At 31.6% G+C, this 26,569-nt stretch overlaps 2 protein-coding genes across 5 annotated transcripts in view; both read right to left on the bottom strand.

Moving 5' to 3' along the window:
• The window catches only part of pot (papillote), a 297,177-nt gene extending 279,670 nt beyond the window's left edge, over positions 1-17,507 (bottom strand). The window contains exon 1 of one of the 4 annotated variants that reach the window (XM_014418707.2): positions 17,425-17,507. The gene's annotated coding sequence lies outside the window, so the exon portion shown is untranslated. The remainder of the gene's footprint in view (positions 1-17,424) is intronic. The other 3 variants (XM_014418710.2, XM_067050610.1, XM_067050524.1) reach the window with 3 other exon arrangements.
• A 581-nt stretch (positions 17,508-18,088) lies between these two features.
• Positions 18,089-26,569, bottom strand: part of LOC106679474 (pyruvate dehydrogenase [acetyl-transferring]-phosphatase 2, mitochondrial) — a 9,025-nt gene continuing 544 nt past the window's right edge. The window contains exons 2-5 of the mRNA XM_014418663.2: positions 25,089-25,230; positions 23,494-24,106; positions 22,580-22,772; positions 18,089-18,862 (exon numbers count right to left, since the gene is read on the bottom strand). Coding sequence (XP_014274149.1) covers positions 18,521-18,862; positions 22,580-22,772; positions 23,494-24,106; positions 25,089-25,230 — 1,290 coding nt within the window. The 3' untranslated portion in view covers positions 18,089-18,520. The remainder of the gene's footprint in view (positions 18,863-22,579; positions 22,773-23,493; positions 24,107-25,088; positions 25,231-26,569) is intronic.

Genomic DNA, 26,569 nt, shown 5'->3' on the forward strand with positions numbered 1-26,569 from the left:
TCATCATCGCCATCAGCCATTTTGTTTCAAAATAGCGGCCAGTTTGATACTTCTTATACTCTTCTAAGAATATAAATAAATAATATAAGGCTCATATGAGGAAATTAAAACATTTATTATTAAATAAAATAAGTATGATTTAGTTATTTTATTGTGATAAAATAAAATACAAAATAATATTACCTATGGTTCAGTGAGGTTATTAAAGATAGAGGAGTTATATACAATAGCCTGCAGTTAGTCAGTAAAGTAGCTAAGTTATACCGTAAACAGATTTGTCTCGGTGATGTGGTCAGCAAATATTGTATGGTTGAGACTAAAGTGTCCGATTCGTCTGGTCAGTACTATTGCTTATCTACACTTTTGAACTGTGAATCCCATTGGGGCACTTGGTGCTTAATCCCTCTAAACTTGTTTTCGTTTGTACTGGTCAAATTTAACTACCATTTATTACTTGTGGTATTGATTCTTAAGTTTGCATTAATCATATGAAAAAAAGACAATAAATAATATTTATTTATTCCATTCAATGTAATTAAATCGTCAGAGTAAAATAAATTAAAATTTTTCGTTGTACTTTGAATAATCTAATTTTTTTTCAAATGAGGGGATATAGTGTTTAAACATAATGTTATAATATGATTTAATATTTAAAACAATATGAAAAGAAAAAATTCGATTTTTTAAATCGTTTTACTAAAAAAATTCTTTAAAAAAAAAAATCGATTTTTTTTCTTCTTACTTTTACTTGGGAGTTACGAATTAGTTTATGAATTGCCGAGCAAGTGACGTTCAGAAGTGCGGCTATTTTTAGAAAAGATTCACCGCAAAAGAATGCAGTTAGAAAACAAACGATCCACCTAGACCGATTGGAGGCGAAGGGAAGGACACAAGTACTGCAGTTGTGGGTAAGTGCCCTTTGGAGTAGAAAGATAGTACTCATAGCAACGAGGGAACCAGTTAGTCAAGTACCGTGTCCAATTGCTAGTTACTAAGTAATCGGGCACACTCAGCCGAAGTCGATGACACAGACACAAATTTTCTCTTCGATATAACGAAAACTAATTTTCATACTGTTGCTCGACATGTTGAGCTGTGTCTACTTTTTTTTTTTTTTTAATAATTTATTTATTGATATTTACAACTGTATACATTTATACACATCAAGTAAACTTGCTGTTAAGTGATATTATGACATGATAAAAACATGTGGAGAATCTACCCATTGATAGAACTCTAAAAACATTTCTAAAGGAGAAGATCTCGAGGCCATCTTCTTTCCGACGTCTAGGAGGATTATTAGGTAGTGAAGGAGAAGCCAGGTTAGAAACGAGTTGGTTTGGGTGGTTGGGAAGTTTATTATGGAAGAATTGGTATCTGGTTCTGGCCAAATCCGCAACATAGGGGACATTGAGATCCTGATGGATGATTTGATTTGTGACAAAGTAAGGAACATTAAGGATTTTACGAAGGATTTTGGACTGTAAGGATTGGATTCGAGAGGAATTAGATGGTTTATTGGAGCCCTATAGCTCAACTCCGTATGTCCAAATAGGTTTCTACTTAAATTAAATAATACGATTGAACATATAATTTCAAAATGACCAAGAAGAAAGTAAGTAAATTATTTTTTTTTTTTAATAAACCTGCCTCTGCTTCTAGGTGACAGTTTCAAAACAAAAATACAATGGATATATATTTTTTTGTACTTTGAGGGGAAAATAATATTAAGAATAATAAAAGGCTACAGCGGCGCCAGTTCGAATCCAGCTAGGGATTCGACTTTTATTTCAACGCGGTCCCTTATAATGCACACACCCCCACCATGGTTAGAATAGGGTGACGCCCTCTAGGTAACACTTCCTCTCCTTTATGTTAAAAATGCACTAACTTTGTTTAAGTCACGCAATCATTATGATATTAAATGAATAGAAGTTTTAATCACCTTTTCAAAAAAGAAAAAAAAAGGATTGGTAATATAAAAGTAATATAAAAAATGGATAGGAAATGGAACTAACATCAAATTTGTTATAAAATGAAGGTACAATAAAAAAAAAACTTCTATTTCCACAACCCCTCTTCAAATTTTAATTTCTTTGAGAGATAAACATTTTACTTTTTCATTTATTTGAAAAAACGGTATTTAAACTTTTTTTATATTTAAAACGCATGTATAAAAGGTTATCTTCATTACCATTTATTTAATGTATCAGGTCATTAGATACAAATATAACGGATTATTCTCCGGTAAGTTTGAGGGCATTAGAAAGCTTTGTGGTGGATCGTTCCGTGTTAAAAAGGGTTAAAGGGTTAAAAAAAATACTGTCTAATTTGAGTATTTTTCTAAGAATCGTGGATTAAATTTTTTTTGTTATAAATCTTGACAGATCTGAAAAAAATTCAATTTTTATTTTGCAAACATATGTTGTAAAAAGAGATAAATTTTTTTTTTAATTTCACTACAGTCGGATCAACTGTTCAAAAAAAAAAACTTATTTTTTGTAATTTTTTTTATCTTGGCTGTTAGAGCCCATTAGACCTAATCCAGGACTAGTTTTCAATATTTTTGAATATAGAAAATGAAAAAAAAATTGATAAATGAAGATTGATTAAAATCTGACTCTATCATCCCCTTGAGAGACTTTTAGGATTTTTTTTTTTCCTGAGTCTTTTTCCACGGAAGTTATTCTTTGAAGATAAATTGTTAATACCAGAACAGAGCAAGAATTTTTACAACTCGCTCAGTAATTGAATTTAGGGTTAATTTAATTCCACCATGGAAGTTCCCATATACCCCTAGGAGCTTATAGAAGTAAAATAAACTAATTATCGCTTGTAAATGTTAGGACGCCACCCCAGCTGAGAGTACTAAATATACACTCTCCAGCTATCTTCAGCGTAATTGCTTGGCGGTGCTATTCCATCCCATGGCTACGGTGGCCCGACCGTTCTTCGGGTTCGAAGCCGGTTCGCAAGTTATAAAAATTCCTACGGCTGCGGAATAAAGATGGAGACCGAGATAGGGCTGGCACGAAATTGAAAGGCTAAGTGGGATTTTTTTTTCAGGCTTACTTTCCTTTTTCTTTTCCTTGCCCGTCTTCGCAGTTTTATTTTTTATTTTATTTTTTGGTTCCTCCGCGTGGCTTTTTCTCCTTTCCGCGACCGTAAAAGCTAATATTAGAACTCGGTTCTTTGACTCCGGACGACATTGAAAAGATATAAGAATTTCCCTCTGAATAAATATTATATGTTGGCTGTATAGTAAAGTAGATGATATATGGCCCGGTTGTCCCATATTACCCAGCTTACCGTCTGTTTGTTATATGTCCGACTTAGAAACTGCTTTCGATTTCTTTAACTAAAAAAAGAAGTAATGAAATGGCTTTATTATTTATGTTTCCCTTTTACGGCTTGGTTACTCACTAAATTGTTTGTTTATTTTTTTTTTCTTTATAGTATTCAATAACCTCTATCATTGGAACATTTTATTGTTTAATTATACTTTTTTTTTCTTTTTTATAATAATAAGGATTAAATACTTAAATATCTCTTTGTATTAAACTTCGTTTAAATCTTTCAGAATTCTGGAGATATTTTATAAGAGTTATAAGACAATTAAGTAAGCATAATTATCTAAAATTTACAATATTGACAGATTTATCCGCCATATAAACTTGTTTATTTATAGGTTTAATGTTTAATTTATAATAATATCTTTGTTTAATTTATTATCGCTTATGCTCTTCAAATTTTATTATGCACCATTGGTGTAAGTGACCTCTTTTTTAGTTATACAAGACACCTGGAAATAATGTAATTAATACTTTTCTAATATTATTTTAAGACAAAAAACTTCTGTGGTGATTCTTACGAGTTCCACTTTTCTTTTCTTCAAAATGAGTTGAAATACCTGACATATAAATATTATAAAACATAAATTTTTTTTTTCAAATATTTCATTTTTTTTTTGTCAATATGAAATGTTTCACAGGCTCATGCCCTAGATTCAAACGCCTTCTCTTTACCCAATGGGAATTATTTATGAAGCATATATAGTTTTCTAGACAATAGAGTAGAATTTACTTTGGACTACTACATTGGATACTTAACCTCAGTTTGTAGCCGAGAGAGTTGATGCGTCATGGAATGGAAACTTAAGCCCCCTTCCACATCTACACTTGTTAGAATGGGTTGGTTACCTGTAGACAATTCCTAACACTCCTCTGTATGTCAGAAATGACAAGGTAGAGAGTAACAAAAAAATAGATATCTCTCCCCGAGCAGAATTCGATTGTTCAACTAATTCGTCTAACGATAATAATTATTTTTTCTTGATTGCTTATAGGATCAGTACCTTATAAGGTAGTATCGGAACCTATCTTCAAGTTAGCAAAAGCTTATCACTTAGCATATTCTACACGTTTTGACTATTAAAAAACTACGAAAGAAGGTACATGTGCAATATAGATTTTCGTAATTTGTAATTTGTGCGCTTCATGTTTGATGCTAATCAGAACTCGTTTCAACACACATGCTACGATTAACGAATTCTTCATAACCTTACTAAGTATATATCTTTTACAAGATATGACTATGACCTATAAGACAAAGCTTAAAGAATGTATGTCGAAATTACAACCGGCTTGAGTTAATTATTACCCCTCAATAGACGAATGACAAGAGACCTTACGTAAGCTCTGGATTACATACGCAGAGAAATAGAAAACAAAGTGAAATTGGTTTGATTAGTTGAGATGTAGGTTAGATGTGTGGGTGAGCTGTTAGGCTTTCTAACTCCGGTGGCTGCTTCGGCAAATTGTTTTCTCTAGAAAGTGATCAATTATTATTATTGCTGTAACAACCCACAGCAATTTGTAGCATTATCACGCCTATTTTTAGCAACAGTAAAGTACAATATAACAGTAATTGTTGGGAAAAAATTTAACTTGTTTCGAAAAAAAAAATATGTTTCCATGGAGAAAATTTCTTCATATCACATTTTTCAAATGCCACAACAAAAAAATAATGCCCTCCTTGACCCAATTGAAATAAACAATTGTGTAAAGCTCCTAAAACAACTGAAATATTTAAACTTCAATTTACAATGGAATAAATTATATGAAGGTGCAGCTATACATTTGCCATAGTTTGATAAATTTACGCATGTGCAAGATTGTGGATGGGTTATATGGATCGGCTAGTATCACTATTCCAAGAGGGGAACAAAGTAAGTTATTTCACCCTAATTTGGATTAATTTAATAAAAACACTATAAAGTTAAGAAACAAGATTGATGACTGCTCACCGTAGTAAAGGAGGATAAAAAAGGCTGCTGTTCAGTACAGTCCCAACAAATTAATTTTTTAATTAATTCAAATAAGAAAAAAATCAATTTTTTCTAGACTGTACAAGGGAAGTAATAAATGTCATTAAAAAGTAAATATAACTTTAAACCTATCTACACTAATAATAAACTTTCAACGGCATTATTTGAATTAGAGTTCCTGAACTGTGAGCTCTATCGTTCAATAGTTCTCGAGATACAGTTTTTTAAAAATGTAACATAATTTTCCAAATAACGAAATAGCAATATTTTGTGAATTAATTTTGGTAAATATCTTGAAACATATTGCTCCCAAGTAGATAAATGGGTATTATCTACAATCTAAAGTGAATGAGCATCTACCGCATAAAACCGCTATGTCTAGTTAAAGAAAACTGTTTATTGTCTAAGGATAATCTTATTAATTATAATTAAATTAAATTAAAATGAATTCAGTCATTTCTCAATTATTAGCTCCATTGTAGAACGACCATTTTTATATTTTTACAGGTACAAGTTAAGAGCTACCTTTCCCCTGGGTCATTCATATAGAGCATATTATGAATTAAATTCAGTTTCTCAGATTTAAAATATCATTGATCAACCATAATGGGGTAGATGAGGCTCAACAAGAACCAACGAGAGGATAAGCAGGGTAAGAAATAGACTTCAGTTATCTCATTAAAAAAGTAAGCAAGAAGCATGACTCAAAACCCTAAGAAAGATAATTCATTAAACATCGAACATTATCCTCCTGGCTTGAATATTTTTCTTAAATTTTAATCTGGCATGATCTTTAACATTGTCATGAATATAGTCAAGATAACATGATAGTACAATCATGTTATCTTGAATATTTTTCTTAAATGGCAAAAAATTATTTTTTATATTTTTATTTATTTTGTACTTATTCATTTAGTTCACCTATGCATAATATAGTCCATCAAATTATAATAGGTACTCTGGGTTGGTTACCATTATCTTAAGTAAGTTAAAAAAAAAACAGTGGTATAAACCTTCATAACTATGGTTGAGACACAGTAAGATGGCAAAAAAGTCTACTTGATACTTTTACTTCCAACCCGATGATGTGTTCTACAATGGAAACTTGTTTGTGTGGCATTTGCAAGTCAGCATGTGGCCTTCATTTTCTTAAAACTAATAATATATTTTCTTCGAAGTTATTAACAGAGAATTCAACAGAGTGTTCAATTAATTTATAAATCTACGAAATATTTCAGATCACCTTTTATTTATTTATTTTATACCAGATTGGCCTGGTGGGCCTTACATGGTTGATATAACCGTTACATTATAGATGTATATATATATTTGACATTTGATTATGGTGGGGTATATTCTATGTCAGAACACCTCCTTCCCAAGATAATATCAAAATAACCTTGAGCAAGCGTGAGGCCTAAAAATTTGCAGGTTGTGTACCTGAAAGTCCAGAGCACTGAACTAAAAGCACTAAAGAAATTTATGTAAGTGCATAGAATTGTATGCATTACTTATTATGCACATGTCAGTATTATTCAATCACCATGTTTACACAACTACAGAGTGCGTTTAAAACATTACGCAATGTGCCGGAAAATACGAACCGTTTACCATTGTAAAATGCTTCGGAGCTTGTTATATATATTTTTTATAAAATGTTATTGAACATATTAGTGGATGGACGTGCTATGGAACATTTTAGGGATTTTTACTTGAAGGGATACGTATAGTGCTTTTTCGTACAAAGCGCCTTGTTTTATATTTCTAAACATTGAGTTGTGGTAATTTTCATAAGTTTAATATTGAGTTTTCCAATTTAAAAAAGGAATAAAAATCAGTAAATATGAATGTAAGAATAAAATTAAAAACTAAAATTTGTACCACTACAATCAGTCAGGGGTTCAGTACTTTGTAAGGAAGTACTGTTGCTAAACCAGCGGTTGTGCAAGGAGATGATTTGGTGAGAATCGCGCTCGACTGCCAGATTTTTACCCAATTCCCCCTATGAGGCTGGGTGGACCCCACGAGAGTTCCAGAACCCACAGGGTTGACTCACGGCTACAGTGTAAGATAAAATAATTTTCTGCCGAACCGGATTCCGACCCTGGTCCTTAGAGATAGTAGCATCGTGCCTTGCCACGCTGCTACTGCGCTGCCAGTAGTAAGAATAAATAAATAAAAATAAAATATAATCCCCAAGGCTTTATCTATACTGAAGAAGAGACTGATACATAATTTTTTTCAAGACTCGTATGCCATTTTACAAAAGTTAATTCATTTACATTGTCTTCATAATGTCTTGTTCGTTCAATATTTTCAGTTGAAATAACACAATTTCGAATTTATACCATGTTGCATATTTTATGCTTATATTAGACGCAGGATATTAACGATAAGAGACTTCTGCAAAATCTATAAAACGCTAAGAACATTAACGTGTCAAAAATTTAAAATTACTAAACGATAAGAACACAAACACGTCAAAAGTCTAGATTTACGAAACGATAAGAACATACAAATTTTGAAAATTTAAATTTACTAAACGATAAGAGCAGAAACGCGTCAAAACAAAAATTTCCTATACGGTCTTGACAAGTAAACAATGGAAATTCTTAAGCCGCCCAAAAAAACTATTCAAAATTTGAACGCATCCATTAATTCCTATTTATTCATTTTGTTTTTATCGTAAATTACGCATTTTAATTATCATTTTTACAGGTTTGAAATTGACACATTCAAGAAGTTGGTTATCGGCAATAATAAACAACGAACATAATTTAATGAATGTGAGGGGAAAAAAATAACTTATACCAAGAAAAGCTGTGCACGGTTCAGTAGTTATCACTGAATTAGTTTCTCGGCTGTTTAAAAAGAGGTGATGCGGTCAGCAGTTAATAAAACGGGAAATAAGTTTTCAGTAGGTTTTTCGAATTATAGTTTGCAGTTGTAAAAAATCAAATTGGGTGTCTATTTTATTATATGAGTGTAAATAATGTTTTTTAAATCAAGAATTAATAACGAATTAGTTGTATTTTTTTTTTAATATATGTATGAGTATGGTATATGTCCATTATATTTTTCATCAAGAAAAACTTTTTTCACTAAAATAATCTCCATAATATGATAATTGTTAACCATTAGCTCCATAGTTGTATATGAACGAGTGTGTGTTTCATGCATTTATCATTGCAAATAACATATTATGTATGTTTTTATTCATCAGTGAATTAAATCAACTAAAGTACTTTCCGTCTCTAGACAACTTTCGACTTTTTTGAGAGTTAAAATAAGGAGATATAATCCCGACACGGTAGGATTGGGCTGACTGAGAACTGGGTCTCATTTCCATCTCGGCATGCAACATCCTCTAATTCTTGCATACTTTTCCAACGTGTGAAAGTAGTAATGTATATGTTACGTTTGTTCTCATGAAGGGAGAAAATGGGAAAAATGGAAGGGGAAATTCTCAAATTAATCAGTCCGTAACAAAAATTTTCTTATTGGTTAGATAGTCTTATTGTTAATTCAAGACCTAATTCCATCTAAAGAATAAATTTATTCTAGGAATAGCGTGACGAATTTGAAATTTATTTTAAAACCTTTTGCAATTCAAGAATGTGTATACCAGACATAGCTTGATGAATAACTACCATTTTTAACAATGTAAATGGTTTAATTTTAAACAATTGTTGATTGCAATAGAAGAAAGCTAGTATTAACTCTAGTTTGGAAGTAGAAAAAATGTGGTAGGAGGTGGGAATGGAATAAATTGCTTCGTTGATTGCAATGACGAAAACAGCATCCAATTAATTTTGGACTAAGGAATCTTTGGTTAGACTAGAATGCACGAAACTTACTTCTTACTATAATTTAATTAAATTTGATATTAATATATATTTTTAATTATGAATAGATCTGTTTAGTATTCTTTTTTATATTTGCTTATTACCAGTCATGGTTGATGTTATATAGTATTTGGACACTTTGGAAGATATTTTTTAACTGTTGATAGAGGGGCGAGTGGGGTTATAGTCTCGTACAAGAGGTACCCCTAACTATCTGCAATGCTATAGCCATGAACTATCCAGAGAAAAATAAGAAACAAAAAAAAAAAATTTATAGAATTATTATTATTATATAGGCAACAGACTATGGATGCCTAAGTCCTCGGGCGATGTATTTCCAAGTACTTTTTTCGTAGGGTGGGTTCGTCACTCCCACGCCTATTTTTTGTGAGTGTCACCCATTGGCTAACGGGCCTCACAAATGCTCTGGGGAGGCTGTGAGTGAGGTTTGTATAATTTTGTGCTTGTAAAAATCCCGGCTGGGGCCGGGCTCGAACTCGCAACCTCAGGGTTGGTACCACTGCGCCATATAGAATAAATTTAAAAAAATTGACTTGGGCTAAAAAATAGTTGGAGAAGAAAAAAATTAAGCAAAATAAAAATAAATTCGATAAAGAGTTTATAACAAGATGTATTGGATCAGCCTGGGCTTTAGTCTTCTCGATGTGGTTGAATTGTCTAAGCATTTGGTATTACATTTTGTCTCTCAGTTAATTACTCATTACTGTTAGTTAATATATGTTTCTTGATGTTCATCTTTAACTTCTTTATGTTTCATGTTTCATTATGTGTCTTTTTATACCTTGACGTAAATATCTGTTTATTTGCATGTCAATGTTTAATCCTTACATTAGCTACGCCTTCTCAATATATTTTTATTTAAGTCCTGACGAAGAACTGATATGATATCTTTGCTCATTCTAAAATTGTTAAACCCTGTTTTCGTTTATCTCAAGAAAAAAATCGTATGATTCTTCCTATTAGATAATTTTAAAAATATTCTCAGGAAGTAAGATTTTTACATCATTCATAACGATATACGAAACTAAATTACACATCTTCCCCTTAGTCCTTTCAGATTTATTAAAAATTCAAATTTTCGAGAGAAAAAAATGTCATTCAGAGTTGACAAATTTAAATTTATTACAGTAATTAATTTTTTAAGTACTAGGAATATTTCATCCATTTGGAAAGAAACATATATATGATAAATTATTAGATATAACATTCAATTATAATCGCCACTGGTGATAAATGTCACTTTTTTATGATATGTTTAATTTAATTATTTAGAGCAATATTTTTCGTTATAAATAAATAAACCATAAATAGGGAATTTAACTAAAGCTTCCTGGCTTATTTCTCTTGATCATTAGTCTAAACGAGAAAAAAATTAGACGTCAGAAGAATGATTTTTTAGAGAAATTAGAAGTATTATTTAAAAACTAAGAAATATAACAGTTTATAGTTGGGAAAGAAAGACGTTCCATAGTATTATATAGTTTTATGTTATATCATTCTGACGTTCATGGTCTTCAACATATAAAATTTATATGCATATATAAAACTCAAACGGTTTTTTTTCTCTAAAAACAAATTTTAATCTACTGCAATTCAAGGTAACAAAAATAAATTAATATGTTTTCTCATAAAATTCCTCGTTCGGGAATTAGATACCAACTTAAACTTTTATTTCCAAAAATCCTTATTTACCACTTTACTTGGAATAAATTCAAAACAATTTGAATATATATCATCAATTTTTGGTAATTGTGTCATCAATCTTTATATATAAATTACATACACACAGCTTATATATAGGTGCACATTAAGATGATGCAATTAGTAGCTGCATCAGCGTGCTCTAAATACACAAGCCGTTTCTGTAACGTTTACTGGTGCGGTGTAATGTTCCCTCCGTTTTTAGTTAGTCTTCTAGTCTAAAAAGAATTCAAAGAAAGTTACAACGGATCTGAAGACAAGTAGAAATATTTTTCGAAAAATGTAAAAGAAATTTATAATCTTAAACACTTTCTTGAGACTAGTTAATTTTGTTAAAATAAATAATTTAATTTATATTAAGATGTAGTTGAGATATTTTAGTCTCAACAAATTTTATTTTTCTTAAAAGTCCGACGTTTCCGCCAATCCGGCCATCCTCAGGTACAATCTACTTAATACAATTTTGAAACTAAATGATTTAAAAACTCTACTTCATGCAGGCTATTCTGCCCAGGTCAAAACAACAATTTCTAATTAGTCAATATTCACATTAAAACCAAAATTAAAATTCATTTATCACAATCACTATCTGTTAAAACTTTATCACAATGCGTTGAGACTAATATGGATAGAAATTAAATTATTTATTTTAACAATGTAAAAGAAATTAAACTGTTAGATTTCAATCAAATTCAGGTTAGATATTACAAGATAGTGGCAATTATTGTTTACTAAATTAATTGTATACAATTTCACTCTCTAGTATTATATTCATCTTCATCGAAAAATACAATAATATATTGTTTTTATTACATTCCCGGTATTCTATAAAAAGTTTGAATTAAAAAAATGAGAATTTTCGTATTTTTTTTTATTGGGTTATTTTTTTAATTGAACAGTAATTAATACCAATTAGTTTAAATATGTAAATCACAATCAAAGATGTTCCAGGAGCTCAAAAATATAATCATATCGTAAGTTTTATCATATAAACATTTTTTTCGAGCAGGTACAAAATTTCAAATTATTTAGGATTCGAAACAAATTCAGAAGTAATTTTTATGTAAAACTTAAAATATGCGTATATATTAAAATTATATTACTAGTTATATATTTGTCATACAAAATCATAAATGAAATTCAGGAATTTTCTTGTTAATTGTATGCCATGTCTTTAAATATCGGAGAGTATATAGAATAAAAAATGAATAAATATATTCATCCGCATAAGAGTTAAAGAAGATAGTAAAGACGGAGAAACAATTTAGTTATTTTTATGACAACTTCAATGTGGATTCGTGGAAGGATGCGAGGCCGATTGCAACAGTGCAAATTGCATGCCAACTAACAAATATTACGTGATCATTTGCACCTCAAACACAACCTGGGAACGATCCAATTATTTAACAACTATTGCAACAATAACCTTTAGGTACCCAATTAGTACCTGAGAACATATCGCTCACCTAATATCTAAATCATCAAGACTGGGAGAATTTTCTCATAGTTATAATTTTTGCAATATGATAAAACACAACGAAGGATTATGTTCTCTGCACTAATTAACCTAGTTCCTGACCATAGCCAATCTCATGGTATGTTACTGAAATCTCGATTATCTAATACTTTAGGTGTTGATGTATATAGATATACATATTTATACATATACAACTCTCAACTATTAAGAAATTTCTAGTAAAAATGAAGAGAAAAGTAATAGAAATTAAGATAGACATTGCATAAGGGATTTATGCAACTGTTGCAAAATATAGCTAATACATTCCCTACTAAGAATATTTGCAATCACACCTATAAATAAAAACTAATTATTAGCAACATGTAATCTTTTTATATAACCAGTTCCCGAGGGAAAGGCTGGAAGCCGATTGCAAACTGGTATTTTAATCAAATCAGGTTTTATTTTATTGTTTTTCAAACATATAGACACATCAATGGTCAACAGATATGTTAAGTATATATTCTATGTTTTTGAGTTAAAAATTATTTTATGATTTGATCCTGTCATGTAATTCATGGTTTAATAATTATTATCTTATTAATTACATATCACTTATTGTTAACGTTTAAAACATTCGTGTAGAGCCAAATTCATATTTTACTCATAAGTTTTACAGATTGGAAATTTATGTTTGCATTTATGAAGTTTACTGTTGGTATATTTATTTTAATCAATAACTATTTATAACAGTATTTTATTTATTTTAGTTTTCTTACCACCATTGACGCGGGTGAGAGAGAAACGCCGGGATCTTCGGGAATCCTGCTCTTTTCTATACAAGTGGGAGTTAGAGCTCAGTTCGCTGAATATAAATATTGTAAATAGGAATGATCATGTTTAAGATATTATTTTCCTTTTATTTTAAATTTGTTTTGTTTTCTCCCCTTCCTATTTTTTTTTTATTTTGTTATCATTTAATTTATATACATGTAAATATGGTGTGCATGAGCTCTATGACCTCTATTAGCATTGTTTGTAAATGAGATTTAAATTTAATTATATCACGCAATAAAAAAAAAAGTTTCCACGCTACCGCTGGTTATTAAAAAAATATCGAAGGAAATTTACGTTCTAGATATCAAGGAACAAATTTGGTACCATGATTGTCTTTCTGTATTTAAATCTATGAGCGGAAATAATACGTACTATCGTTAATTCGATATTGATGAAATTTTTATTGATTGCTACCAAATTATCAAGTATCAACCAAATTGTAATAATTTTATGAATTCTACCCATTAATAACGATTATTTGATTTCAATTGACGTTTTTTCTTTTATCCACCAATATTTTGAAAACCGCTCCTCCGATTTAAATTTTATCAAATTCCTTTTATTACTTTGGCTTATGCATGTGAAAAAAAGTTCATCTTGGTAGAGCAGTTTCAAAAACGGCTCATCCCGTATGTTTAATTCAAATACATTTCATTAATCTTGAAATGTATCTATTTATTATCCGAACAGAAATGATGAAACAGACTTTCTCTTTCCAAAAGATCAAATTTCTTCAGCCTCCTCTTCAAATGCATTACCAATACAGAATAAAAGGCTACCCTCAACCCGTCTTCGTCATGACATCAACCCCACGCATCCATGGGTTCTAACCATCTAACCATCTTTGAATAAAAAAAAATTTGAAAAACCTGTACTGACCTATTTATTTAGCCTACGTTTATTAATTTAAATGGAATTATTTAATACATGGTTAAGTAGATCTACCGCTTCCAAAGTTATTTCCCATAGTAACCTTTCGGTCTAAAATTTCGCGGAGCCCTTGTTCAGCTTAAAATCCGTGGCTAAAAAAAAAAAAAAAAAATCCAGTGCAAAATATATGTTAGAATGCACTATTCTCTGTAAATTCCTGTTTTAATTTTGAATAATTTTCTTGTTTTGTTTTTTTGTTTTTTTGTAGAAAGATAATTCAGCTGGCATTCAATAAAGGTATGACTCTGTTTCAATCTGACAGCCCTGACAAAGCTCTGTAAAGTGGAGCGAAACGTTGGTTAACAATAAATAGTTTTCTTTTACTTTTTTGATAGCTTTATTGACCGCAACCCGGACTATCTTCCTACAATCTACTACATACGGTCAACTATCTTCTTCCAATATGAATTTTTTTTTTTTTATATATTTTGAAAAAGTAGCATTCGCAAAGTGGCACCCACTGTGGAAACTAATGGAGTAGACAGTTCAACAACAATAATAAATAAAAACCAAAACTGTGCTACTATAACTTTTGGGACATGATATGAAAGTAAGAGCATTAAAATGTCATCTCAATATTAAAATTAAACTAAATAAATTAATCGTTCTATGCATTAACCCTTACAACCACATTTTAGTTGTCGACAATATATCTCACAATACTTCTCTTAACATACTGCTTCTCTGTTACCATCAAGAAGTATGGTTTGAATACGTACTCTTTACCACAAAAAAAAATAAAAGCTCTAAATACCAAGAACTATAAGCATCGACTTAAAATAGACCTAAAAGACTTAAGTGCACCCTTTTATTAGTACGATGAAATACTAAATTCCGTTTTACTGCCTCTAATTGGGACAGAGCATCACCGACGAACCAACATAAACTCCTATCTGGGAGACGTAATAGCTTTACTCTATACTGGCAAGTGTTCCTCGTTTGAGATCGATTTTATTGCATTTTTATTACATGCAGGCTGCTTATAACAATTAGCTATTTAAATTGTTTTGATTTCTAGCAAAACCTTACAAGTGTAAAAAAAATTCAAAATTTCTCAGGTGCCGTCGTGTAGTGTGCAGAATCACGCACCTCATTACACAGCCGATTCTGTCAAAAACACCTAGTTTCTAACTAGTAGGTTTTTTGCCAACAACTACTAGTAAATGATAAATTAAAATAAGTTTTCATAATATACCTTAATAACTAAGTTTAAAAATGCAGACTGAAAAAGTTTCGGCGAAAGAAATATTTGAATAATTAACAAAGACAATTGAAAAATAAGTCATGGGTTTTATAATTATAATTTAGCAGTAAGTAATAAAATAAAATTTATAAAATAAAATTTAGTAATAACAAAAAAAATAAGTTTTTAATATTGTGTAAATTTATGAATAGATTATAAAAATGGGAGGCATAATATAAATAATTATATTTTACCCAGAGTATCATTATTATTTTTTCTCGTTATCTGTTAACTACAATTAAAAGTGAATGAAAGTGGCGTGAAAGTAAAGTAGAATTGTTCTTTTCAAATTAACATAAGAAGCTCATACATTATTATAAAAGAGTACTTTCACAATATGACAAGTTTCAAGAAGAAATTCACTCATTAGATCATGTAAAATTGTTGTTGTCATATTGAAAAAATGGAAAAAAAAATGTTAATCTGCACCGCTACAACTCAGGAAGGGTTTGGGGTTCACTACTTTGTTAGAAATGAATGATTGTTGTACAATGAGGTGATTCGATAAAGAACAGGCTCGAACGCTAGATTTGTTCCCAATAAAAGGTACCCACTTTATGAGGCAGAGTGGACCCAGACGGCTTCTGAACCAACAGGGTTACCTCACTGCTACAGTGACAGAATAAACAATTATCGGTCACACCTGGATTCAAATCCGGGTCCTTGGAGTTAATAGCACTGTGCCTTACACCCTGAACCACCCCGCTCTCACGATTTGAAAAAATAGTGGAGGGAGTTAAAAACTGCACGAGTAAACATGTTAACATGGTAACTTAATTAAATAGGCATGGCAGGAGAAAAGTTTAAACGGATTTAAATTCTACTGCAGTTACACATATTTAAGTTATAGATAAAAATCTTACATCCGGGCATACTTTTTGCTTCAAACTGTATGAACTTTGGAGTACCATTTTTCAAATTTTTTCTTGCATTTTTGATTTATAATCGCAACACCTCTTTACACCTTCCAACTCCTTCAACTCACTCCCGCACTGCACGTTCTCATCATCTCGTTCTTTACAACCCTCCTCACAAGTACAATATTAGTCAAATCCAAATTAAATGTGCTGCAACCTTTCGCTGCACTTCACTCACTGTACACAATGCACCTTCCATTTTTACCTTTGATTTCTTGAAATATATTCTTTGATTGAATTCGCAGAGGTTACGTTAACATTAATTAATTTTTTCTTTATTAATTTGTTTGGTTTATCCATTTTTTTCTTGAATTCGAAGAGATAATTACATAAGTATTTCTGTAAAAAGAGTTACCCTTAAAATAAAAAAAAACATTCTACATCACCCAAACCGAATAATTATTTTGATATTTATACCAAACTCCCTTACTTTAAAATGCACCCAGTCCCAATATAACATATTTATTTCATCAAACAGTACATATTAGAATAAAAAAATATTTTAAATGCAAGATTTTACACAAATTTAATTTTTCTTTAATTGCCTATGATTTTCATAACCCTCCCCACAGGTAATTATCGTGTAAATTTTGGAAGAATTTAATTAAAATTCATGTCATTCAATTTAATATTTTTTAAACAATAAGCTTGCCCCCATCAAGGAAATTCGAACTTAAGCATATTCTTCTATCAAAAACTATTAATAATTTTATCAGTTGTTAAACCTTTTGCAATTTGTTCAATAAATTAGCACACACAACTATAAGAACAATTCATTAATATACATTTTTTAAAATTTAAAATGAAAATTTTTAAAATTAGAACATTTCTATAAGAGACATGTCTATTTAAAAAATAAACAATTTTTAATTGCAAATTTGTACTGCTGAAGAACATTCATTTAGATAATAAATAAATGGATAATACATCTCTAAATATTAAATAGATTTATAGATAATACATTTATATATAATAATCTAAAAATCTTATATTTATTATCATTTCTTTTTATATTGATTAGTGTTGATAATTTTTAAGTAAAATATTGGTCAAAAATATCATATAAATAAATTGGATTCGATATACTACTTAGCATGTCACTCCCACTGTATAGACTTAATATATGTATATATACACAAGGTACATACCGTATATATGCGAGCGATCCTGATAAACTCCTCGCTCTGAGAGACACACTCACCTCGAGGAACACAAGCACAGACTGAGGCGGTAACGAGTCCCCACCTTGCTCACTCCCTCCACTCAGGTGAGTCGTTATCAGTGCAACTCTCTGCACTTCTTATCAATGCACCGTTCTCACTTTCTTAGTTCGCTGATCTCTTCAGTGTGTCAGTATCTGTGTCATTTTACATCTATTGTTTGAAATTCAGAAAAAGTATTTTTTTTTCTATATTTTCAATCAAAATACTCTACACAAAAATATTTATTAGTGAGAATCATTTGAAAAAAAATTAATTTATGTCAAATAGTTTCTTTATTAACAAATACCGTTCATCATCATTGTTTCTCTACTACTTATAATTACATACTTAATCTCAACCAATTAATTCCAGTTTGTATAAATAGATTTTATAGGTTTCCAATTTCGTGGGCAGTAGATACTCTAAAAGTAGAGGAGCTAGCTCTCAAGAGTTGCCATTTCACTCTCAGGAAATTAATTACGGTCCAATTATTACTCATATATAAATAAAACCTGTTTTGAATGATAGTGACTACTCTTTGGCTGTAGGGAGAGTCATTTACATCAAGATGTAACAAGATTACCGCCTGAGTATATCTTTAGGTGAGAACTCTTTGAGAGGGGTAAATGTGATTTGCTGTGGTCGGTTAAGACTTTTTCTTTTCGGATTAAAATCCTCCAGTTTAGAAACGATTCCTCAATAGATATACCTATTACATGGATTTTAACTTTGGGAAACAAACATCAGTCATTGTTCATAAATAAGACACATTTTTAGAGCGAGGATAATGCTAGGATGGAAGCAAAGAAGAGGCCGCCTAGATATAGCTTTGAGAGACCGAAACTAGCTTATTAAGAAGAAGAAAACATGGGTAAGTTTGGTTTAAGTTTGAAGGTTCAATGCTTTGTCAGTTAGGTATTAACAGTTTCTAGACAGACACATGATATATTGTTCTAAAAAAATAACAACGATTTACATGTAAACATTTCAAACACCTTTATTGCATACATGCACTTAGGCACCAATGGGAGACAACGGCCGTTCATATAATGAACTCGGACTTGACTAAGGTGTTTTCCTTGAGCTTTATGGAGTTTTGTTCCTTTGCGTGAACCTTCACGAAGGCCTGATCAATGTATAGTATGAGGACCGTCATGTCGTCCCGAATATTCCTCACGAATTTATCCGGAAGTTTAAGGAGTTTAGTGGCGTTGACTAGACCCTCAAGGATGAGCTGTGTAGCAGGAGAGTCCATCGTCTCCACTTCCTCTTTGAAATCTTCCTTACGGAGGATGCTGCGGATATGTTGAAACTTCTTGTACGGAGCCATCAGCATCTTTACTGCCTGATGAACAGGCCTGTGATTCAGGATAATATTCACAACCTGGAATAGAGTAAACAATAAAATAAATTTTCATAACAGTTTATATTTAGATATTGGTTATTAAAATGACCGGAGAGCAGTCGCAAATTAATAAATCAGGAATGATAACACATATCCGCTAGGACCGGCTCTGTTGGAGGAAGCGGAGGAGGATGGTTCATCCAAAAGCTAGTTTTAAAAAACCTCCTCAACTAGGATACCAGAGGCCTATTCCCGGAAAATATAAATATTGGTTGAACAATGAGGATTTTTTAGATAGGGTGGTCAAAGTGGGACGGCTTCGGTGGGCAGGCCATGCATTAAGAATGACCCAAGATCAGATTCCTAGGATGATCCTGAATGTAGGGATATATGGGACAAGGAGAATAGGAAGACCCAGGCTTCGATGGATCGCAGCAGATGCCAGGTCTATCTTGGGAATCCGCAATTGGAGAGCAGCAGCAACCATTAGAGAGGACTGGCGGACGAAGTTGCAGGAGGCCTTGGCTCTACAAGAGTTGTAGCGCCACAGATGATGATGATCAATGTTGATTTTTTAAAGCAAACATGACACTTTTGAGTATTCATTTTTTAACTCTAAAACTATAATTTTTTTTAATATATACAAATACAGTATGTGAAATCTATAAAACGATATTTCTAGGACAACATGGTAAGGCAGAAAGTGGATAAACAAAATAGTTTCCGTTTATGTTAAAGGTTTTAGGTCGTCTTGCTGGAAAGCAAGTACTCTACAGCAATGGATCTGAAAGTAGGAGCCGCAAGCTAGCACTATTTTGTCAGAATAATAATAATAAATGAAAAAAGCAAATATACAGTGATTCAGGCATTTTTAAATTGATTTTTTCTTTCTTATTTTCTTACATGATCAACCACTCTAAGATAATTTTGGTGATCTTCTGAATATGTTTTGTAACTAAGTTTTTGTTTTTTCATTTTATTCTGTTTAATTTATTTATAGTATCTGCATAATGCTTTCTTTTTTTTAATTTAATGTTCTACCTTATTTATAATTTTTGTAATATAATGACTTTATTTTTAATCAAGTCATTATATTGTATATATATCATCTATATATATCAGCAGTCTAAATCTTTTAATTATTCAATTTTTTTTACTATAACTCATTATGCTAAGATGGGCCAAAGCTGTATGGCTTAAAATTTTGTGTTTTTTCAATTGATGTTGTATTGTTGTTTATTTTTAGAGGTTACTCCTATCTTTATTCATGTATGTATATTCATCACATACCTATTACTACAGATTATTCTGCATTTTAGGTAGTTTTTAAACTATAGTTTTTTTTTGTTTTTTTAATGTAAAATTCTATATTATAACTAACTGAGTATTATTGAATTTCCAACGTTAGGTGGAGTATTTTTCAGGGACAAAAAGTAACATATTTGACCACAATATAAAGGCAAAATGATATAAGTATCCAGAACAACAGAGATCTACATCTTACCTTACACAAACTATGTTAGAAACATGGAATAGAAAACATATAGAACTACAATTTCATAGTACGATAGATGGTTCCATGACTTTTGCCTTTGGATAACTTCTAAATTCTGAAAAAAAATGTAGATAGAGTAGGATTGTATCTGATAAATTATTATTAAGTATTCAACATAGCATACCATTCTAGAACTTTAGCCTATCTGTTCATATATATTAAAGAAAAGTAGGTAGATATATTAGACATATCTGATGTAGAATACATGAAACGAAGCTATGCCAATTTTTTACGATTCCCCTACTGCCCTTTGAAAACTCTCATATTATTGGTGTAACATCACTACTGACTTATCAGCGATGGTAAAATATCATAAAAGTAAAATAAGATGTAAGGTGATAAATTTTATGGGAATAGATTTAATATTCAATATCATAGTGAACTTCCTCGCTGATTTTCTTTATAATTTGTACTGTCTTTATACTTTCTGGTTATTGTGAGATTGACGTTTGGGACGTGAGATTGATTTACATTTCTAGTGCCGTCATTTTGATATTTTTTTTTCCTAATCCTAATTGACGAAACGTCTTACCCACTTCTGTTTGAGAAATTTTCCAATCATTACTGTATTTTTTTTACATTACTACACACTTTTTACGATTAAATAGATATTATAAAACAAATATTTAAAAAAATACATATGTAATTTAATAATCATAATCTAAAAATACAAACTATCGCCAAAATCTCGACAGATATAATTACGACAGTCATATTAATGTGTGTTCTATTTCAATACAAATTCATAAGGAAGAGATATTTATATCATTGACTTTTTTTTGTATAAAATAATTTAAATAATAATGGTCGGCCCCTAATTTACTGCAGTTTAATTTAGAATTGGTTAAATAGCATATTTTAACTCAGGAACAGAAGCCAAATGTCAGTTAGGACGAATATTAAGGGACGAATCACTTCCAATTTTGTTTAATCAGCGCAACGTCACAAGATTCAAATAAATAGGAAAAAACGAAATTTTCAGTTAGGACACTTTAACTAAGAGTGACAATATACTTAAGCCAATTCCATGTTTCAAGGAAGATGTAGTTTTTTCATCCCAGATCCTTTTCTAGCTAGTTTGTCATTCCTATCGTTCCTGTTCGAATCATAATTTCTGCCTCCGAGTCAACAAAGACTTTGTGGCAGTTTGTTATCCTAATCTTACAAGAGCTACAAGAATGACTTACAATGTCTACAAATTAGTGACTACCTTTCCATTACCCGTAACTTTCTTGAGTTACGGCGTTTTTTTTTTAATTTTAGCCTTATCTGTACATACGGAGTTGAGCTATGGGGCTCCACTAAACCATCTAATTCCTCTCGAATCCAATCCTTACAGTCCAAAATACTTCGTAAAATCCTTAATGCTCCGTACTTTGTCACAAATCAAGTCATCCATCAGGACCTCAATGTTCCATATGTTGCTGATTTGGCTAGAATCAGATACCAATCCTTCCATGATAAACTTCCTCCCATCCAAACCAACTCATTTCTAACCTGGCTTCTCCTTCATTACCTAACAATCCTCCTATGCGTCTGAAAAGAAGATGGCCTCGAGATCTTTTCCTCTAGAAATGTTTTTGGAGTTCTATCAGTGGGTAGATTCTCCACATGTATCATGTCACTATGTCACCTACAGCAAATTTACTTGTTGTATATATGTGAAAGAAAAAAAATTTAGCCTTTTTTAAATATTTGTTCTTATGTTAAAATTATTGGTCGTTTGACCTTTCGACGTCATGCTACCCAATATAAACTTGATTTTTTTTACATGCTCAATGGAAAATGTTAGAGAAGGGCATATATCAAGGTGGTCTGCATCCATTTTCCGTTGTTTGCACAGTACGGATGTAGGATCCCGAGCCAGGCCTATTGTGTAGTGATTCTTCTCTTCCTGCATCGATATTTTAAATATTGATCGATTTAACTATCTCAAGTCTCCTCTTCCTGTTTTGATTAATGGTTTCAAAAGAGATAAAGGGCAGTCGCTAAATGGGGGTTTTAGTGGGGTTGGTCAGGCGGGAGTTATTACCACGAGCACAAGAACCCTAAGAACCAGAGGTTTCTAAAGAGGATCATCAGTGGGGCTGTCTTAAAGAAAATGAATCCATTGATGACGGAATTGCCGGGTTTTTACATTGATATTCAGGACTTGAAGCACTAATACCATTAAATAAAAAAAAAAAAAGCAGAAGCCTTACCTTCTCCGGAGGGAAGATGTCCCAGATGCCGTCGGACGCGATTACGATGAACTTGTCCTCGGGACAGATAGTGTAGTGGCCGATGTCCGGGCTGGCGGTGATGTAAGGAGGGGTCAGGCTGTGCTCTGGTACTGCGCTCTCGCCGTAGTGAGGCACCAGGAACTTCTTGATCGTATCCTTATTCCACTTGTACCTGGCAAATAACAACCATATCTAACAGGTTTCACACATTTTTCTGTAGTAGTAGCATGAATTAGCCAAGGGAAACATATTGTATCGTTATTTTGTTTTCAAATAGTCAGTAGAAGAACGCGGAGTAATGAATTTAAAGACTTACCCAATACTTTATCTTTTAATAACTTAAAATTATTGCCATCAGAAAATATTATGAAGTGTATTTTTGGGCACGATATACCTTCGTACTTATTTAAAAATATACAAGTGGCAGAGATGTAGTGTTAAAGGTTGAAACAAGCGAAAACAACGTGGTTTAAAGAAAAAAAAATTACATTTCCGAATGTAATAAGGTTTATTTATAGCTGATTTAAAAATTTAAATCAAATTTTATCATTTGTTATTTATAAAATCAAGATATTATAGAAATAACCACCCATAGCTCAGTGGTTAAGACATAGTCTTACCAATTTGATGTCTATTGGCGGTGCCGGTTCGAATCCGGCCTGGGATATTGACTTTTTTCATTGAGTGGCGGTCCCACAAAATGAAGAACTTTGATCCCAAACCATGGTTAGGCAGTATATAGGACTCCAATGGGAGTCTTGGCCGAAAAAGAGAAAAAATGGAATTCAAGTTTAGTTACTTATGTAATATTAAAGTATATTTTTCAAAACTTTTGCCAATTGACTGAATGATAATCTGATAGGAAGGAAGGTTTTTTTCATACTCAATATTACCTAAAGTTGCCGAAGGATCTGAGTGCCGTGAGCGCTCCTAGGAGATGGCCATCACGGACCAACCCCACCTCGCCAGGATGTTCCTGAAGGACCCTGCTGACCTCCTTCTCGTTTTCGACGTTGTGCTCTGGAGTCAGGACTTTGCTGCGGCCGTCCTCCGTACCCACAACCACGAGCGCGTCCCCGGCTGTGCTCAGGGTGGCTTTCAGTCCCGACAGGTGAAGTACCGTCGCTCCAGAACCAGTCATCGCGACCCAAAGGAATCGCTTTCCGTTCGTCTTGTCTCCCATGGCCTCTTTGGACATGTCATCGTCAAGCCTTTCGAAGGCTCTTTTCAAGGAGTATTCCAAATTTTTCGGTTCTTCCTCTACAAGCTCCTGTAAGAAGCATTTGAAGCTGTCCTCGTAAACTTGCTGGTACTCCTGCAAGAAGAAGTACTTATCCTGAAACGAATCGAGGAATTGGATATTCTGATCGTTTTTAGCCATGGAGATGAGCTGCTTGAGTACATTCTTAGGAAGCAGTGAAGCTTGGAGGTAAGGGAACAAGCGTTTGGCAACGACGTGAGAGCAAGCGGAACCACTATTGCCATCGAAGACGCCGAACATTATATCTGAAATCATAAATTCAATAAGATATAGTTCATAAGAACATTGACTTCCAACGCTAAGTAGAAAGTGCGCCTATTTAAACTTCTATTGTTATGCATATTTGTTTTATATAACTTTAATACTAAATTATTGTTGAAAAAAGGTTTAGGTCCCAACTTATCTCAACCTTCACTTATTAAAGATTTCAAATTCTTCATCCATTGTTTCACAGTTCGATAAAAAAAAATTGCTTAAACCAATTAGCAGTCATAATAGTTTAATTTTAATGGAAATAAAGTTTAAAATAAAAGTTAAATACAAAAATAAAATGTCTGAAAATTAATTAATGCAATAAAAATATCCAAATTTTGAATTATTAAAACTGACAACAACATTTACTTCCACGAAACCAAAATAACATCTGCATTGCATTTTGTTAATTAATAAACTAACCCATATTTATAATATACATAATTTATACACTCAATAAAAAAATAAGTTTTATAAAATAAAAAACAGAGTAAAAATAAGACTAAACTAACTATTATGCTAAATGTGTTACCGTTGTGAGATTATTTTATTTTCGTACTTAAGAATCAAGATAAACATATTTAATAATTAGTTTAGAAAATTACTTGAAAATGCATAAATATCAGAAAAATTGTATTTATAACTTTAATTTGTTAAACAATTATCAAAATTTTTGATATTTCATCCCTACAACAGAAGTGGGGCAATCGACGTTGGCACCAAGTAAATTTTTAATATAATGGCCATACATGTCCGATAGTCACTGTGATGGAACACATATCGTAACAAAAATTCTCACCTGTCTTAATTCGTAATGGCTACTAAACTTCGGCAATCAATAAGATTAACTATTGTCACAACATTTATTTAACTTTTTATAGTGTAATTTTGTTCTTTATAAATTAGTTTAATTGTATTACTAAATACAGATGTAGATAATATCTAATAAATAATAGGACTGATGGTTGAAGTTACCCTTGTTGTGCAGGCATCGCGCCTCGGCCCACGTCTCCTGAATGGGAGTGTGTGCACCAACCTTGTTCGCATACAGGTGGCTGATTGCGAAACCCGGATCATACTTCTTGAAAATCTCATTTTTTCGGAGTTTGTCGCTCACCTAAGTAGTAAAGGACAAAATACTCACAAATATATAAATGTAATCTTATTTATATTTCTAGTTATTAAAATTCTTAATTAAGAACACATATTCGCAGATAGAAGGAAATATTCAGGGATGATTTTTCACAAGGTTGAGGTCTCAAAAAAAACATAAAGCATATTTATAAGGTCGAAATCACTTTTTTATTCTAAAATAAATCTTCAGAAACAACTACATTGTCGGTTACACAATACGGAGATGTGTGCCTAACTAAGCCTATGACTAGACATAAAAATTCATACCTAACATGTAGTAACAATTTTAGTTCATGAGAGTATATAATATTAGATCACAATGGTGTTATTCTTCTTCAGTGCTGCTACAACGGTAGCCCGCCCGTTGAGCCTTGGCGTTGGAAGGTGTAGATACCTATGTGATCAGCATAGGCCGCTACCATTACCTATCGATGGTAATGGTACCTTCAGGGACCTACTGGCATGAAAACTACGAACGGTACAGGCTCCAGTACAGAGTCTTGAGGAACTTCGCAGATGGTAGGGGCCACAACTATTCAAGTATCATGCAGAGCATTAGACGGCATTATATTTACCCAAAATAAATTCATACTATATCGATTTCTTTATATTAAAAAAAAGGAAAAAAAATGGGGATAAATTTAATTTTTTTAATTTAATTTATTGCTTGAGGATAAACTCAACTGAAGGAGCCATATTTGAAACATGCGTTTCATTAAAAATAAGCCAACAGGTGTGATTCAATACAATAAATACTGATTCCTTTTCATAGCAATCCCCTACTTTTAAATAGGACAAGGAGATTTCGAAATGTAGGTTTACCGGGGAAAATATATTTACAAATGCTTAAGTGAAAGTAGAGGACGGAATCTGATAGAATCGATAAGGGCCCAGATAATAACTAAGCGCGAAAAACTACGTCAAAATCGGATTAACAGTTCGATCGATTATGCTAGACACATTTTTATTAACAGACAAACATAGGACGAATTTTGTAACTTGATATATAAAACTTGAAGATAATTTTTTCAGTAGTGAGAAAGCAAAATTAAGCTAAAATTGTAAGATCTGGTGATGAACAATTTCGAAGAAAGGTAATTTTAAGATGGTGTGGAACAGTTACATACGCTGGTAATTATCAGATAATCAATAATTGTAAGAAAGTGTGATAATATAGCTTGTTAGTTATAAAATATTTGGTCTGAATTTCAAAATGTCTGTCATGTATATGGGTAAGTTTTTTCACCATTTCTATTGCTCTACATTTCTATTTTTTTTTTTTTTTTTTTTTTTTTTTTTTTTTTTTTTTTTTTTTTTTTTTT

The sequence above is a fragment of the Halyomorpha halys genome, unplaced genomic scaffold, assembly GCF_000696795.3.
Source record: "Halyomorpha halys isolate HHAL.00 unplaced genomic scaffold, Hhal_1.1 Scaffold207.1, whole genome shotgun sequence".
In the NCBI taxonomy this organism is placed as follows: Eukaryota; Metazoa; Arthropoda; class Insecta; order Hemiptera; family Pentatomidae; genus Halyomorpha; species Halyomorpha halys.